This window comes from Coffea eugenioides, chromosome 4 (genome assembly GCF_003713205.1).
Source record: "Coffea eugenioides isolate CCC68of chromosome 4, Ceug_1.0, whole genome shotgun sequence".
Classification (NCBI taxonomy): Eukaryota; Viridiplantae; Streptophyta; class Magnoliopsida; order Gentianales; family Rubiaceae; genus Coffea; species Coffea eugenioides.
Genome location: NC_040038.1, coordinates 4,151,497 through 4,166,974, shown reverse-complemented (window position 1 = coordinate 4,166,974; position 15,478 = coordinate 4,151,497). Strand labels below are relative to the sequence as shown.

General features: G+C 37.1%; 2 protein-coding genes across 3 annotated transcripts; both read right to left on the bottom strand.

The window, feature by feature from the left end:
- Positions 1-1,245: 1,245 nt before the first annotated feature.
- On the bottom strand, positions 1,246-8,989 carry LOC113768217 (STE20/SPS1-related proline-alanine-rich protein kinase). 2 transcript variants are annotated; one of them, XM_027312485.1, is made up of 22 exons: positions 8,667-8,989; positions 8,494-8,586; positions 8,232-8,399; positions 6,914-7,168; positions 5,845-5,969; positions 5,559-5,600; positions 5,392-5,473; positions 5,243-5,311; positions 4,991-5,161; positions 4,841-4,906; positions 4,073-4,141; positions 3,805-3,966; positions 3,653-3,711; positions 3,302-3,472; positions 2,870-2,982; positions 2,659-2,753; positions 2,536-2,577; positions 2,251-2,385; positions 2,123-2,171; positions 2,003-2,052; positions 1,623-1,684; positions 1,246-1,533 (listed from the first exon to the last, which is right to left on the bottom strand). In XM_027312485.1, exons 3-22 carry the CDS (start codon positions 8,388-8,390, stop codon positions 1,470-1,472), a joined length of 2,040 nt encoding a protein of 679 aa, XP_027168286.1. In that variant the 5' UTR covers positions 8,391-8,399; positions 8,494-8,586; positions 8,667-8,989; the 3' UTR covers positions 1,246-1,469. The 2 variants fall into 2 exon arrangements, with proteins under 2 accessions (XP_027168286.1, XP_027168285.1); XM_027312484.1 differs by having other exon boundaries at positions 8,494-8,989.
- A 2,107-nt stretch (positions 8,990-11,096) lies between these two features.
- LOC113767936 (NAC domain-containing protein 7-like) lies at positions 11,097-13,904 on the bottom strand. Its single transcript, XM_027312140.1, has 4 exons — positions 13,872-13,904; positions 12,532-12,703; positions 12,015-12,328; positions 11,097-11,699 (listed from the first exon to the last, which is right to left on the bottom strand). The coding sequence occupies exons 1-4, from the start codon at positions 13,902-13,904 to the stop codon at positions 11,097-11,099; spliced, it is 1,122 nt and encodes a 373-aa protein (XP_027167941.1).
- Between the last annotated feature and the right edge of the window lie 1,574 nt (positions 13,905-15,478).

Genomic DNA, 15,478 nt, shown 5'->3' with positions numbered 1-15,478 from the left:
ATCTTATCCATTACAGATTTCTTATTGTTGCCAAGCATTCCACACAAGACAAATCCGGGCATTGTGCTTGACGTCCTTCTCTTCTATCACTATCCCGTTCCCCACTTTGTTTAAGCATGAAAAGCTACGTAATTATGGCTTCCGCCCTCAATCCCCAAAAAAGAAAAAACGGAGGTGTTTATCACGAAATTAAACACAGGCCGAGGCCCCGTCCTAGCCTGTTAGTTTAGTTTTGATCATTACAAGCACCCAAATTAATAAATATAGATCTTATATACATTGACAGTGAATGCGCTGTCTCACTGTTGGATCCATAACAAGTGTAAAAGTCGAATTTTAAATTCATTTGTGAATACGTGGACGATTCCGGCAACACGTCAAAAGTTCTTAATCTTCCGGTGATAGCGTATTTTCTGGAGTCTACTTACTCGATCCAGTGTACAGGTACATATACAGACAAAAGGTTGAAAAAGCACCCAAAACTCGTAAAAGTGATTTAACATTTGATGAAATAGACAGGTTCCTACAGATTTAGCTGTCTAGGTCCCTAATCCAAGGTTTAACAACCCTTTGATTTATTATTTAATGCCAGTGATGTAGCTGGCTGAACTGTTTTTATACGTGATCTGTCAACAATGCAATTGTGATTACGAGTTCATAACCATGTCACTCTTATTTTTGATGGAAGAAAAATGTACCCGCCTGCATTTTTCTGAGTGAATTCCAATTTGCATAGAGCAAAGGCCTTGCGTGCTCAGATGAATGACACCTTGTATCAATTTGTAATTAATTAGCATACTCATGATCTCATGGGTGATTGATGATGCATCGGACACACCAAGGCTTTTAGAAAGGCAAGTTGACAATCTGATTTTTTTTTCATTTTTCTTGAAATGGACAGCTTAAACTTTGATCAGCGAGGAAAGATTAGTTGCCAAATCTCTTTGCTCCGCTACTCTCGGTACGGGTTCTATACATAATCAATCATCAGGTATCAACTGAGGCCAAAATCTAATTTCTAACTTAGCAACATAAATAAAGAAACCAAACAGGTAATAAAGTATAAGGAGGACCAGCCTAAGTCCATCATCAATCAACCAATGGTGGGAATTTAGGATTGGAGTGTGTGCTTCAAGACATATAGGCAGCTGCAGTAGCAGGCTTGCGACGGTGGGAACACAGGATTGAAATTTGTTCTGATTGGCTTCTTTACCAGGAAAGTTCCCGTGTTGGCTAATTTTAAGGAGAAAAGAAATTAGCAAGAGTCTACTCCATACGATCGTGACTAGATATCACAAAGTTTAATGAAAAGCTCATTATGCACAAAGCCGATTTCAGGCTCAGAATTGGCACGAATTGGTAATCTATAGTAATATGTTAACCTACTTAAGAGACCAACTGTACAAACACCAACCTAATTTTGACTACTCTTTCGAACATAAACCTCATTGTATTGCTCTTCAAGCATATCAAAATTCAGCCTGTGCATTTTCTGTTTTGCATTTTTGAAGCTCTTCTTGGGCAGATATGAGCCTACATAAAGGAAATGAAGTGCAAAGCAATTAGAATTTGGTTTTAACACAAGTTAGCATGATGCCTTGTATGCATGTCATCACAAGTACCTCCACTGCAGATCAGTTACTTCACGTAGTAATTCCTTCTCCCGATCATGAGCTGCCTCCATCTAGTCCAAAGGGGAAAAAATGGTTAGCTTAAACTTTGAAAAATCAACCTCAAAAGACTAGTTTAAACAACACAATTCACGAAGGCAAGCTCCTTGGTACTTGACTAGTCAAAACTATCAAGTCTAATATCCTCAAAACTCATCTCTATACGCAAGAACTTGGGTTTGAAATTAAGATTTCATGACTTGAAAAAGTGATAAAATAAAGTTTTCATGCAACTACTACAACACTTAAGTGCCACATGAAGAGGAAAATCACACAAAACAAGCCAAATTCTTATATCACACAACTTCCAAGAAGTGTAAATAGTTACGTACCAAAGATTTCTCTGTCATAGCTGCATTTGCCGATGCACATGCTCCATCCACTGCATAATAGTGAATTATGTAAGAAAGTCAAAATGAGCAAAACAATTCAATTTAATCGACATCACCTACCTGTACTATCCCCAGTAGAGAGTAGCTTCATCAGACTCAGTATACTCTCCTGTTGAGATCAATATAAATGTCACAAGCTATAAGCAAAATGATACCGCTAAAAGGTGATATGTAAACTCAATCCATACCCTTTGGACAATATTTGTTTGCAAAACTGATTGCAGCATTGAATGAAAGGATTGGTTAGGAAGATTAGGAGGTATAGCAACCGCAGCCTCACTTAGAGTAACTGGTATAGATGTACCAGGCTGTGGTGAAATGACCTGCATTATCCGTAATGCTATTTAAAAAAACTTTATAATGACAATTGACAAAGTAGCAATCATGCAATTGCTGTACTTAGGGATGCAATTGCACAAGACATCTAATGAACAGAATATTGTTTTTTTTATGCATCACCTAAAAAAGCTCACCTGCATGCTCTGACTTTTCTGAAGAATTGGAGAAGGGGAAACCTGAAAAAAGAAAAAAGAAAATTTCTAAAGTACGTTCAGACATTATTGCGGGATGTTAAACGTTAAGACAATGGAAATCACCTTTTCAAAGTCGACGTTCTCGGAAGTAACCTTAAAACGGCCTTTTTGCTGAACAACAGGGCATTTTGCTTTTTCATCTAGTTCGTCACTATTTACTGCTCAAAAAGTGTGTTTTATGTAAAAGATTATTATCTTTTGACAGCTATAGAAATCAAGAAACAAGATCGCAATGCATTTAAACAAAAAAGATGTAAAACTAGCAAAATCTTGCCTGATGTTTTGGAAGCCTTAGAACTTGTCTCAGAAGGCACATCATTTACTGCTTGATGAGGAAGATCAACATTGTAATTTGATGTGCTTTGTGGCTGACTTTGAAAACTATCACTGCATATTTTTAAAATAAATAAATAAAAACATGTTCTAAAAGGAGAAATTAATAAACTTAAAAAAAAAATCACCAAACATGCATGTACACATCAAGATGCTATCAATGTAGCAAGGAAAGTTCCTAGAAAAATGATTATGGATGAAGAAATGGTCATTAAAGCACAAAAATCTTCAAATTTTGTAAGAGGATTTTCTTGGGAATGCTTAACTATCATGAATCATAAAAATTGGATAAGTTTAGAAAAATTCTTATCCCTTATTCATTAAAACCATAATTTAGCAAATGGTCCAATCCACTGTACAAAAGTGAATTTACCTCTGATGAGAATATGGCATGAAATTCTCTGCTAATTTTCCATTGGTCTCTGGATGTGGTCTTATGGAAGAATTAGTTTCTGCATGATACTCAATCTGGGGGATAGAGTTCTGGTGCTCATGGACTGAATTGAAACAGCTTGCATCATCATCAGATTTCTCGCTTTTAGCTCTGCAAATTATATTGAATTAGCGAACCCCTAAAAGACTAAAATGTATGAGATCCAAGTTCTTTAGTAACGCGCCCAATATGCATTAAAACCAAATATGAGCTCATAAATTATGATTGAGTAAAATGCATGCACCAATGTGATTAAAACAATGAATCAAACTTTGATGTAGGATCACATACATATTATAGACCACGGTAGAATCAGCTGACGAAGGATGAGTAATCAGATTATTGTCATCCTGAGAAGCGACAAGACATTAGGTCATCAAGAAGAGCAGCTCTCATAGTGTTACATACTAGTAGAACACATTGTAAAAACCAAAATGACCTACAGGATCTGAATATTGACTTGCAAATGACGATTGACGCTGTAGTGCAAATTGACTGGCTGAAGACAATTGACGTTGAAATTGTTTTCCATGTATATCAAGACTTGAGAGTGAATTCGTACTCCCTTTCTGGTCTTTCTCAACAATAATGTCCTCATCTTGGATCTGAGATAAAGAATAAATTAGATAAAAAGAATAGCATCAAATCCTAAAACCAAGAATACAATATTTCTAAAAATATATATATACTAGACAAAGTTATTTATTATACCAGGGAAGCCTGAGCCTTCATGTCTTCAAGATCAAAATTCCAACCACTGATGCCACGTTTATACTCATTCTGCAGACATTTGAAAACAAATTAAGTAGTGCAAGAACCAAATAAATTGAGACAATTGACAATGTAATAATTCTAGTACAGGTTTTAGCAATATCCTAAGAGATCACAACCATCATGGGAGTACCAAACATCAACTCTTAAGCAGCTTCACTTCCTAGGTAAATTAGATAATAAAACAATTGCTAAACAATTGGGCATATTACCAAAATCCTAAATTTCCTTCAAAAGAGTAAAACTTGACACTCCAAACATACTCTTGCAAGGGATATACATCGGATCAATAACTAGACACGTAAATTGTCAAAAAGGATTATAAAACCTCAATATCAACTGTCATAGGAACAATCCATGCAACTAGATCATTTGAAAAATGACTCGAGTACAATTGTCTACGTTCTTGGAAGAAAAGAAGTTTGGAGCATGACGCACATTTTGATTCACGTTAATCAATTGCTCATATTAGTTCACATGTTAATACACTAATAGCCACAAAGGATGATTGTCATGACCATAGATACAGTCACTATCAATTGGGTACCCAAAATTTACATGTAAGTGCCTATCCTACATAGGCATGTTTAACCAATATCAATATTTATTGTTCACCATAATTCTCAATAATCTTGCAGAGGATGCAACCAAAAAAAAAAAGTAAAAATTATTAGTTCCCTCGAAACAGTGCCTATTGAAGAATCAAACCTGTGACATTTCTTCTTTTTGCCCATCTGGTATTTTCTTTTGTGCTAGCATATCTTCCTCCTTTCTCTGTGGTTGACATAAAATACTGTCAACAAAAATAACCATGAAAATGAAAACTAGTGCTTGTATCAAAAGCCATACTTCACTAACCTTAAGTGCTTGAAGTCGGTCACCCAGAGCAGGAAGACCATCCAAGAGCGTTCTTGATATATAATCATTTGACCTTCCTTGCTTGAAAAAGGGATGTTTTAATAATTTCTTTGCCGAAGGCCGTTTGGAAGGGTCTTTTACCAGGCAACTAGCAATCATTTGCTTAAAGGACTATAATAGGAAAAAGGCCCAACAACATCTCAGAATACAATCATAATGGAAAAAAAAACATCATATTTGTCAATAGCATACCTTTGAGAACTTTTTGTCTCTCTCATAGTCAAGACCAGGAGGTGCATTTTGCAAGGTCATAAGCAAAACCTATAAGATGAGATCCTGCTCAAACTAACAATTTTTTGATTGTGTCAAACATAAAAAGCATGTCACTTGAAGATGCACACCTTCATTGGGGGATATTTTGAAAAAGGAGCATGGCCATGGGCAAGCTCCAAAGCAGTTATACCAAATGACCAAATATCAGCTCTTCAAGATAAACAAACCCAAATTAAATACATAGAATTTATATCTTAAATCCAAATTTACAAAGTGAGACAAGATTTAGACATACTTGAAGTCATAACCATGCAATTGCATAACCTCAGGCGCCATCCTGTAAGAAAATGGACACACGACAGAAAGAAAAGTGATAAGAAAATGAACATAAGCTTGAATCATAAAAAACTGGTTAAGATGATATAGTAGACTAACTTAATGTACTTATGCATGGGTATGAATCAGCTTTTGAATTATAAAGGTATTAACAAGAAATCCTCCAACGTAGTCATTCAAACAAACAAAATAACATTGAGAAAGTGCTAAAATGTGAAAAAGTAGTCTCTTGCTATGGAACATACCAACAAGGAGTTCCAACAAATGTATTCCTCGTGCGCTGCCTATCACCTGAATCAAACAAGCAAGCAGAAACACCAAAATCTCCCAATTTGATTCCACCACGAGAGTCGATGAGAATATTTCCAGCCTAAGAGTGCAAAAAAAAAGGGTAATGAAAATGATGATGGATCTAAATTGAGTACTTTCAAAAAAGCTGTCGCATTAACAACAAGATACAGTTTAAGTGTCTTAAATATTGCCATCAATGAATTTCCAAAGCCATGCTCTACCATCTCATCGATTAGGATTAGCACTCCTCTTTTAATGCATAAAGCTGTCGCATTAACAACAAGATACAGTTTAAGTGTCTTAAATATTGCCATCAACGAATTTCCAAAGCCATGCTCTACCATCTCATCAATTAGGATTAGCTCCTCTCTTTTAATGCATATGCCTATTTGATCTTAAAAGTTATCAAAAGCATGAAACTCAACATGCTTCCAATTGGACAAAATTATTCATCCTGCTTGTATCGAAGCTTTCTTTCAGTTTTTATTAAACAAGAGATGCCTTAGCTAGGCATTTTCTACCGGGAATGGTAACATGCAGCTTTATGTTTTCTTCACTTAATCTGTAGTATAAGCATTATACATAGCTAAGAAACATTAAGGCCTCCCAAAAGTCTTTTCTACCTCACATGCAGGTTCATCTATTAAACATTACTACCTAGTGGAAAAGCTCAAGTTTATTCTTAGAATATTTTACATACTTACACTGTAATACTTTTTCATATTCATGGTTGATTTTTTGGACAAGTCTACTATATGCGCATATACCAAGTGGTAATGAAGATTGAACTAAAATTTCGTGCCTGTGTTGTTAAACTATGAAGTAACAAGAAGTTGCCCACAACTTGTAACTAGGTACACTTGTGTATTTAAACACACAATTGCCATATTGCACAACACATGCTGTTGCATGTCATTATAAATATGATAAGCTGTTGATTGAAAGCAAAAATAATATGTAATGAAGATTGAAATCAAGACTATTTTGCATACAATTTGCTCAAAAAGTTCAACGGCAACTTACTTTAACATCTCGATGAATGTGGCCATGACTGTGAAGATACTCTAATCCCTTTAGTACATCACGTAATATGGTTGCAATAACTGTCTCCTCAAAGCCATCTGGATGTACAGCCTTGAGTATGTGAAGACAAGAACCCCCAGCCATATAAGGCATGACCACCCATAGGGTATGATCACTCACAAACGAACAATGCGATTTTAGAACATTTGGATGATCAACCAGGACCATTGTTTGGGCTTCTCGAGAAATGTTATTCTACGTAGAGTCAAATTATGTAAGTTTGTCAAATTATCCAATATACAACCATGGTTATAATGAAATAACATAACATAGTTTTCCAAACAACAATTTTCAATTGCCAAACAAACAAAAAGCTATATATTGATGAATATGTTGGTAGTCTATATGTCTATAATTCATTTGATATCAATCATAAAATCTGTTCCATCACTTATATAATACCAACATTTGATAAAACTAACAAGTTTATTTCAAAATTGCAACTTAAAAGTTGGAAAAAAAAACACATATCCAGTGAAACTCCTCTGTTATTCATATAAAACTAATTTAACAACAACCATGAAAACAAGGGAAAAGAGCACAAACAGAGCTCCAAATAATCAAAGCTTCAAGGACTCCAGCATTTGTGCAAACAGTAGACAGTAATGACGATAACTGGTCAATATTCAGTAACTTTTCCACGTTGCATTCAAACAATCCAACGTCTAATGAATTAAAATATACTTACCTTCTGTGTATCATACTAAGTAATAGGCTAGACGACATAAAAATGCGCTTCTTCAGATTTATTTGTTTTGTCCCTCACATCTTTGCCGGCGATCTCTTTTAAAAACGTTATCAATTTAAACACTCTTAAGATCTGATTTCGCACTCGTTTCGACATAAGAGGCGATCACTAGACCCAATAATATAAAAACCCACAGAATTAAAAAAAAACTCCAATTTACTTTCTGTTTCCGTTAAAACGATAATAATAATAAAAAAAAAAAGTACGCACGCCAGCATAATGACAGTTGACGATGAATCAAGCCCACATGCAACAACAACAGAGTCACCATATTAACACGAAGCAAAAATGACTCGAAAATACGCAAACACACACACACATATATATATACATATAAAAAGATTAATCGTATATATACTGTCAGTATATATACACTATCATCATACGATGCATGTGCAAAATTTGCTCATATGTCACACTAACAATATATATATAATTTACTCATAAAAGAAGGCCATGAAATTATTTAAGCAAAAAGTAAAAAACGCAGAGGCAAGAAGGGAGAGTTACCAGATCAACGTTATCGCGTTCGAAATCGAGAATTTTGATGGCGACAATCTCATTGTACGGAATACAAAGCGCCCGATGAACAGAAGCGCTTACGCCTGTCCCGACCTCCTCGTACAGGGTATAATGCTCCGCACCGATTGGATACTTCTTCTTCTCCATTGTTTCCTCCTGTTTTTTCCTCCTCTATTAGCAACTGTATTTGTAGAATCAACGTTTTATAAAATTAAAAAAAAAAAAAAAAAAACTTAGATTACTCTGGTACCAAAAAAATTTGCAGCTAGCTAGACGGTGATCTGCAGATCCGAGTCCTAAACAAAATTGTCCAAGCCAAGCCAGCAGCAGCCCGATTCCAATTCTGTCTCCAACTAATTGAATGAATTTCACTTTCACGCCCAAAGTCAAAGTCAAAAACGAAAAAATACAATTAAAATAAACCTTTTATACTTGCAAGCAACTTAGAAGTCAGGTTATTTGTATCTAGAGAAGATATCGGAGAAGGGCCAAAAAAAAAAAGCAAAAGCAAAAGGTGAGAGTAGCAGTAGGGCAGGACGGGGACATTGAATGATGATGACAAACCAGATTGTTCTCTCTTTCTCGTGAGCAGAGAGAAAAGGAAAGAAAAAAAGCAGTACGTAGAGAGAGGAAACGAGAAAACGCGGTTAAATCGGGACGCCGCTCAAACTGAAAGTAAAGTACTCCAAAGAAAAGAGGAGTTTGCATGCAGAAATCCCGCCACCTGTTCTGTCACAATTAGCAGTTGTACATTTGGTTAAGAGTTCTAGATTTGGTTTGATGGTTGATATATCACCAAACTCTAACTCTAGCAGTGTGATAAAAGTATGATAAGTACGAGGAGTGCAAGTGCATCTGAGATTCGGTTAATGACGCGAGAGAGTTGGACAAGAAATTTGGATATTCCGCCCCACCGGATTGAATCTTACCTCAAAAAAATCTTAACGGGCTACTGACCAGGTTCTGTTGCACGGCCGAGCAACACGTATGGTTTAATTCCCAGCACTAAAAATAGAGTAAGACGGAGTCACCGAACTGGGTTGACTTGCTTCACCGCAGGTCCAATGTTTCAGTTAAAGTTGCGAAATCCTTATCAAAATTTTGCCCAAGCTTAAATAAGCCCTAGATAGGCCTCGGCCAATCAAATCACATAAAAGTTACGAAGTAATTGTGCTGGTATTGATTCTAAAAAAGTACTTGTGTGGATCATTCCACCTGTGGATTTTGAGATTATCCAGTAATTAGTCAGTATTGCCACATAATTTATATTAATTATATGATACAGTACGATGTTATAATGATGATGACTAAGAAAATTGTTTATCGGGCAAATATGATAATCTATTGCTAAAAAATCTCCTACTTTTTATGCGGTTTCCATGCTACTGTAAATACATAACCCAAACTAAAAAAAAAAAAGGAACGTTTTTTATGTTGGGCTGGCCTGCATTCAACCAAAGTGCCCTTTGTTCATATGTTGTGGGCTCGAACTTATTGAAGCCCGATTAACGAGCCCAATCAACAATCTTACTCTCCGAACGCTAGGGAGTCATGAAAGGATGTTTGCTATGACTGTCATCGTTTTTCATGCAAGTTTCAACAAAAAAAAACCACATAAAACAAGAATGGCGATAAAGCACCACAAATATTGAGCCTTTTCAAAGTTGAAAGTACGCGGCTCGGTGTAATAAATCACAGCACAAGCCACTGAGACCCTATGAAGGGCTAGATTTATGGTGTTATATGATTGGAACTGAGGCACCACGGGATTAATGTTCTTGATGCAGTCCTCTATAGGTCTTGTGGACTGTTCTTCATCAAACAACGTGGTCCTGATATCATTCTTGCTGATGGCAAGCGAAGCTTCCTCGTATTCATTTAATACTACGTCATAACCCTCTTCGCAGATTGTAAGAAGGTCTGCTACCTCTTTAGTTGCCCTGGCTTTCGCCCGCTTCACAGCAACTAGTGTGTTGGTGACATTTACTATCACCAGCCTGATCGATATTTCGACCAAAGTGCGAGCATCTGTTGATGGGCTATGCAGATTTTGTTGTAACACGTCCTTGCAGAATTGTGTGTCTGGTGTTCGGTTACAGATTTTGACGATCAATTGAAAAGTAGGACCATCGGGTGTGACACTCAAGGATGGTTGAATGGGAAGGGTTAGGAGGAGCAGGATTTTGGGTAAGCAATATTGAACGTGAGATGGAAAAGAAGACATTTTTTTTTATTGGCCTCAGGTTTTGATTATGAAAGAGATTTTGAGAGAAGATGCAATCTTGATATTTGTAGTTTTAGTTTGGACATTGGACATAATGGTTAATTCGATGATATTATGAATTCTTTTACCTTCAAAATGGAAACTGGGCAGGTTTATATGGTACTAACTTTGGTTCGTAAATTCGTGAATGCACGAAGCCAGATTTAGTCTCTTGTATCCATGAATGTATACTTGGAAGGATCAAATGCAATGAAACTTTACAAACAGTAGTCAAAGGTTCAGATTAATTCCAGAACCTAGAAGAGTGTTTGCATAACAAATTAAGTATGAAACACATATACTAATTAACGAAATACAAAAAAAAATTGCTTTTTACCCGAATCAGTATTAAAGTTTAGATTAAAGAAGTATCAAGACTTCTTTTGAACACTTCTGTATCCTATTCCAGTGTCCGCTATATAGGAGTATCGAACGATTCGCAATGGTGAAAGTCCAAGCCTTTTTTTTAAAAAAAAAAAAAATTTCCAAGCTCGATGGATAATTGCTGTGAGAATAGGAAACTTTCCTAAAGAATTTACTGCCTTGTATCTCCACGAATGAAGCTTGTATCAGATGAAACATCACCGCTACTATGCCTTTGTATATTTGGCCAGCTTGTTAATGCTGTTGAAACAATCTCCAGAGGCTGTCGAATTCTCCTCGGTGCCCGCGTTTGCTGGATGCAGCTCTTGACTACTTTCATTCCCCTCCTCAATATGACCACCGTTCATCGTGGTTATCCGGGATTCCTCCTCCTCCTCCTCCTCCTGGTTGACGCTTGCCATCAGATGTCCGCTTTCATTATCCTCTATGCAACCAATCCGCGACTGGACATCCTCCTCCTCGTCATTGCGGCTATTTCCTTCAAGACCATTCTCCTCTTTGCAGCGCATCCGGGATTCATCCTGCTCTACCATAACAAGTCTGGATCGTTTTGGCGGACTAGAAGGCAGTCCCTCTTGATCAAATAGTGCAACAGATTTATGGTGGTTGCAGCTTGATGTGCCTTTTTCTGGGGTGGACGTTGGACGTTGCTTCCTTTTGGTGCAAGTTTCTCTTCTCTCAATTCCAGCAGAACTGTCACCTGCGTCTCTGATTCGTAAACTTGTGCTATCCTGATCAGTTCGGCTCTTCTCTTGTTCTGCTTCAGCCTTGTTTCTTTCATAAATTCTACACAACACAACTTGCTTGAGCTACACCACAAAATAAATTAAGTAAATATATAAATATGGAAAATATGAATTCAAAGGACTCGTCCACCTTATTTATCTAGTTTAGTTTAAACAGAAACAGTGGTTCTCTGCTTATTTCCAAAGGACCCGTCTACCTATATGACTACATGTTTTATAAGTAAAGAACTCACATGAGAATTGTCTCTATATTTAAACATCTAATGGAATCAATTTTCACGTTTTGTATTTAACTAGAACAGCTCTTAATCATCATAGCAGAAACCAACTACGATAGTTTGTGATGCAGGTTAATTAGGAAGAACAAGTCATGTATACCTTGTTGGTTGATGCTGATGGAATCTGACAGCAATCATATAGACTTCTGTCGAGAACGAATTCATGCATTATCCAGTTAGTCTTGAGATCCTTATTTGAGGGAACACCTGGTCCTGGGGGCTTAGTGAGGTGGTAAACTAGGGTATTCTTTCGACCCAAGTTTGAGCGATCAGCTTCAAACAATGGAGTACGCTTGCTAGTCATCCTCCAATGGCCCCTTCCATCCTTTGTGGTCCGGGCAGTCCTCTCACTGTTCTCATACCTCAGATCTCTTGTGGTGAAAAAATAACACGACGCCTCTCCTTTGTCCAAGCCTGATCATTTTTTCCAGGTTGAGAACACGAAAAAAACAACACATCATAAGAACGAGAGAAAGCACATCTTGCAGATTACAGCACTTACAGAACACATCTTACAGATTACAGATTACAGCAGCACAAAAAACACATCTTATAGAACACAGCATTCCAATTTGAAAAAAAAAAAAAAACCCCTTTAAAGTGGGAGAAGTAATTACCAGGAAGATTAGCAGGATGAGATTGGTAGACATCAGCTTCTCGAATAATACCCAAACCGGCGGCCGGCAAGGTGAATCCACCACGAACCTTTGGGAGCAGGTAATACTTGAGAAGCTCATAATCACTTGGGACGAACTTATAACCAATTGGGACAAATTTATTCCATTCCAACTGTTGAATTCAAAGCCAAGCCTCAATTATTGACTTTGAAATAGCCAAAATTGTTCAATTATTTGGCACAATTACAATCCCACATCGGTAGGTTTATAAATTGGAGAAGGTTTTGAGAGCTATAAATAAGCTCTCTACCTTCTCAATTAAGATACACCAAGCAAGAGCATCATAACTTGCTTCCTTCTCTCTCTTTGTAATATTTCTTCTAGTGAAATATTAAATTGTCGGTAGTGTCCAAAAACGTAGATAAATTAGCTGAATCTCGTTAAATTCTAGTATTCTATTTTATTGTCTATTTAGTAGCTATATTTGTAGGTATATTTGTAGTGAGTTATTGTGCAATTAATTGCATATATAGGTGATTCTGTCTAGAAAATTGATACTTAAACAGGCCAGTGTGCCTCACCAAATATTTCTTGGGAATTATCATTTTGTAATTTTAGGTACAATAATTTACTCGTTATACCTTAATTTAGTAGAGTTTCCGCAACAATTGGTATCAGAGCTCAAGGTTTCTTAGTATGCTCTGTGGTTGCAACATAGGGCCTGTTTGGAACCTGAGTTTTTTGGGAGTTTGTCTAAAACTTTACTGTAGTGCACTGTAGAAATTTTTAAAAAAATTTTGTAGAAATTTTTGTAAGGTGAAAAATTTTGTAGAAGTTTTTGTAAGGTGAAAAACTTTTTTTTTTCTTTTTTTTCTCTTTCCCTTTCTTTTTCTTTTTCTTTTTCTTTTTTTCCTTTTTTCTTTTCTTTCCTCTCTTTTTTTTCTTCTTCTTCTTCCCCGTTACCTCCGCTACCCCCAGCTGCAACTCCACCTCCCGCCGCCCCCCTTTGCCCCACCTTCCCCCTCTCTCCCGCCGCCGCCCTCTGCGCCACCCCCTCCCTGCCCCTTCCCCCTCCCCCCGCCGCCTCTCTCTCCCCCGCCTTCCCCCACCTCTCTCCCCCCCCGCCTTCCCCCTCTTCCCGCCGTCCCCCTCTGCGCCCACCGCGCCAAAGAGAAAAAAAAAGACAATGGAGGATGATGGCAGGGGAGGAAGAAGAAGAAAAGGGGAAGGGAATTTTTTTTTTTGTGTTTTGGATATTTTAAGTGTGTAGGTTAAAAATTTTAATAAGTTTTTTGGGGTTCCTGTAGCAAAAGTTGTTAAAAAACTAGTTTTATACAAACTTGGTAAAAAACCAAGCTTCCAAACAGGGCCATAGTCTGATCTTCCACATCAGAAAAGATTTCTTGGGCTATTGTTATTCTATATTTAGGAGCTACTAAATATAATTTAAAGAGATGGTCGAAAGTAGATCTTCATCTACAATGCAAGCATCGATAAGCTCGTCATCGTCTATTATGGCAAGAAATGCTATGATGAATGCAAAATTAAATGTGGAGACATTTGATGGTACCGGTCATTTCGGTATGTGGCAAAGTGAGATTTTAGACGCGCTCTTTAATCAAGGTCTAGACATTGCTATCGAAAAAGAGAAACCAGAAGAGATTGAAGAGAAGGAATGGAGGACACTAAATCATTTAGCGTGTGGTACAATTCGATCGTGTCTTTCAAGGGAACAGAAATATGTATTCTCAAAAGAAACTTCTGCAAATAAATTGTGGACTGGATTGAAGGAGAAGTTCTTGAAGAAAAATTGTCAGAACATGCTCAATATGAAGAAGCGTTTATTTCGCTTCACTTATGTTCCCGGCACAACTCTAAGTGATCACATCACTAATTTCAATCAGTTAATCACTGATCTGATGAATTTAGATGTGACATTTGAAAATGAAGATTTGGCTCTCATGTTGTTGGGATCTCTTCCTGAGGAGTTTGACCATCTCGAAACAACTCTACTCCATGGGAAAGCTGAGGTGTCCCTCAGTGAAGTTAGCTTTGCCCTGTACAGCTACGAGCTCAGCAGAAAAGACAAGCAAAGTAGTAGAGATGGAGTAGCAAAAGCTCTGGTAACTAGAAGACGCTCACAAAATCAGAGAAAGGGGACGAGAGGTAGATCCAAGTCGAGAGCTAAACTAAGCAAAGATGAGTGTGTTTTTTGCAGAGAGAAAGGACATTGGAAGAAGGACTGCTCAAAATTGAATAGTAGACCTGACAAGGAAAAAGCTGTTACGGATTCAAATGTAGCTGAGTGCATTGATCAAGATTCAGACTTTTCATTAGCTGTCATGCCTACTGGTTATTCTAGTACATGGCTATTAGACTCAGGTTGTAGTCATCATATGACGTCCTACAACCTGAGTCCAATAGAGAATGGTTCTTTGATTTCAAAAAATAAGAAGGTGGAGTCGTCTACACGGCAGATGAGACCACATTAGCAACAAACGGGGTTGGTTCAATTCAGCTGAGAAATCAGGATAGATCAATTAGGATTCTAGCTGATGTCCGATATGTGCCAGAATTGAAAAAGAACCTCATTTCTGTGGGAGTACTAGAATCAATGGGTTACAAGGTGTCGGCATATAATGGAATGATGAAAATCATTTCAGGTGCATTGGTGTTGGTGAAAACAATTTGAAAAAATAATAACTGTATTACTATCAAGGTAATGCAGTTATTGGATTAGCGGCAGTGGCTTTCAGTGATGATCGAGAATTGAAAGTAACCAAATTATGGCATATGTGCTTATGGCATGTCGGAGAAAAATTCTTGAATTTTCTGATAAATCAAGGACTGTTGAAAGGAGCCAGTGTTTGCAAGTTAGATTTTTGCGAGCATTGTGTCAAAGGGAGATAGATAAGGGTAAAATTTGGCACTGTAATTCACGATACCA

Coding starts and splice junctions, on each gene's coding strand:
- LOC113767936 (XM_027312140.1), bottom strand. CDS start 13,904: ATGGCCCTGTTTGGAAGCTTGGTTTTTTACCAA. Junction 12,704..13,871: donor GAAGCTTGGTTTTTTACCAA/GTTTGTATAAAA, acceptor TGAATTCAACAG/TTGGAATGGAATAAATTTGT. Junction 11,700..12,014: donor CATCAGCATCAACCAACAAG/GTATACATGACT, acceptor TTTGTGGTGTAG/CTCAAGCAAGTTGTGTTGTG.
- LOC113768217 (XM_027312484.1), bottom strand. CDS start 8,390: ATGGAGAAGAAGAAGTATCCAATCGGTGCGGAGCATTATACCCTGTAC. Junction 5,162..5,242: donor GAGACAAAAAGTTCTCAAAG/GTATGCTATTGA, acceptor TTCCTATTATAG/TCCTTTAAGCAAATGATTGC. Junction 1,685..2,002: donor CTATGACAGAGAAATCTTTG/GTACGTAACTAT, acceptor CCTTTGGACTAG/ATGGAGGCAGCTCATGATCG.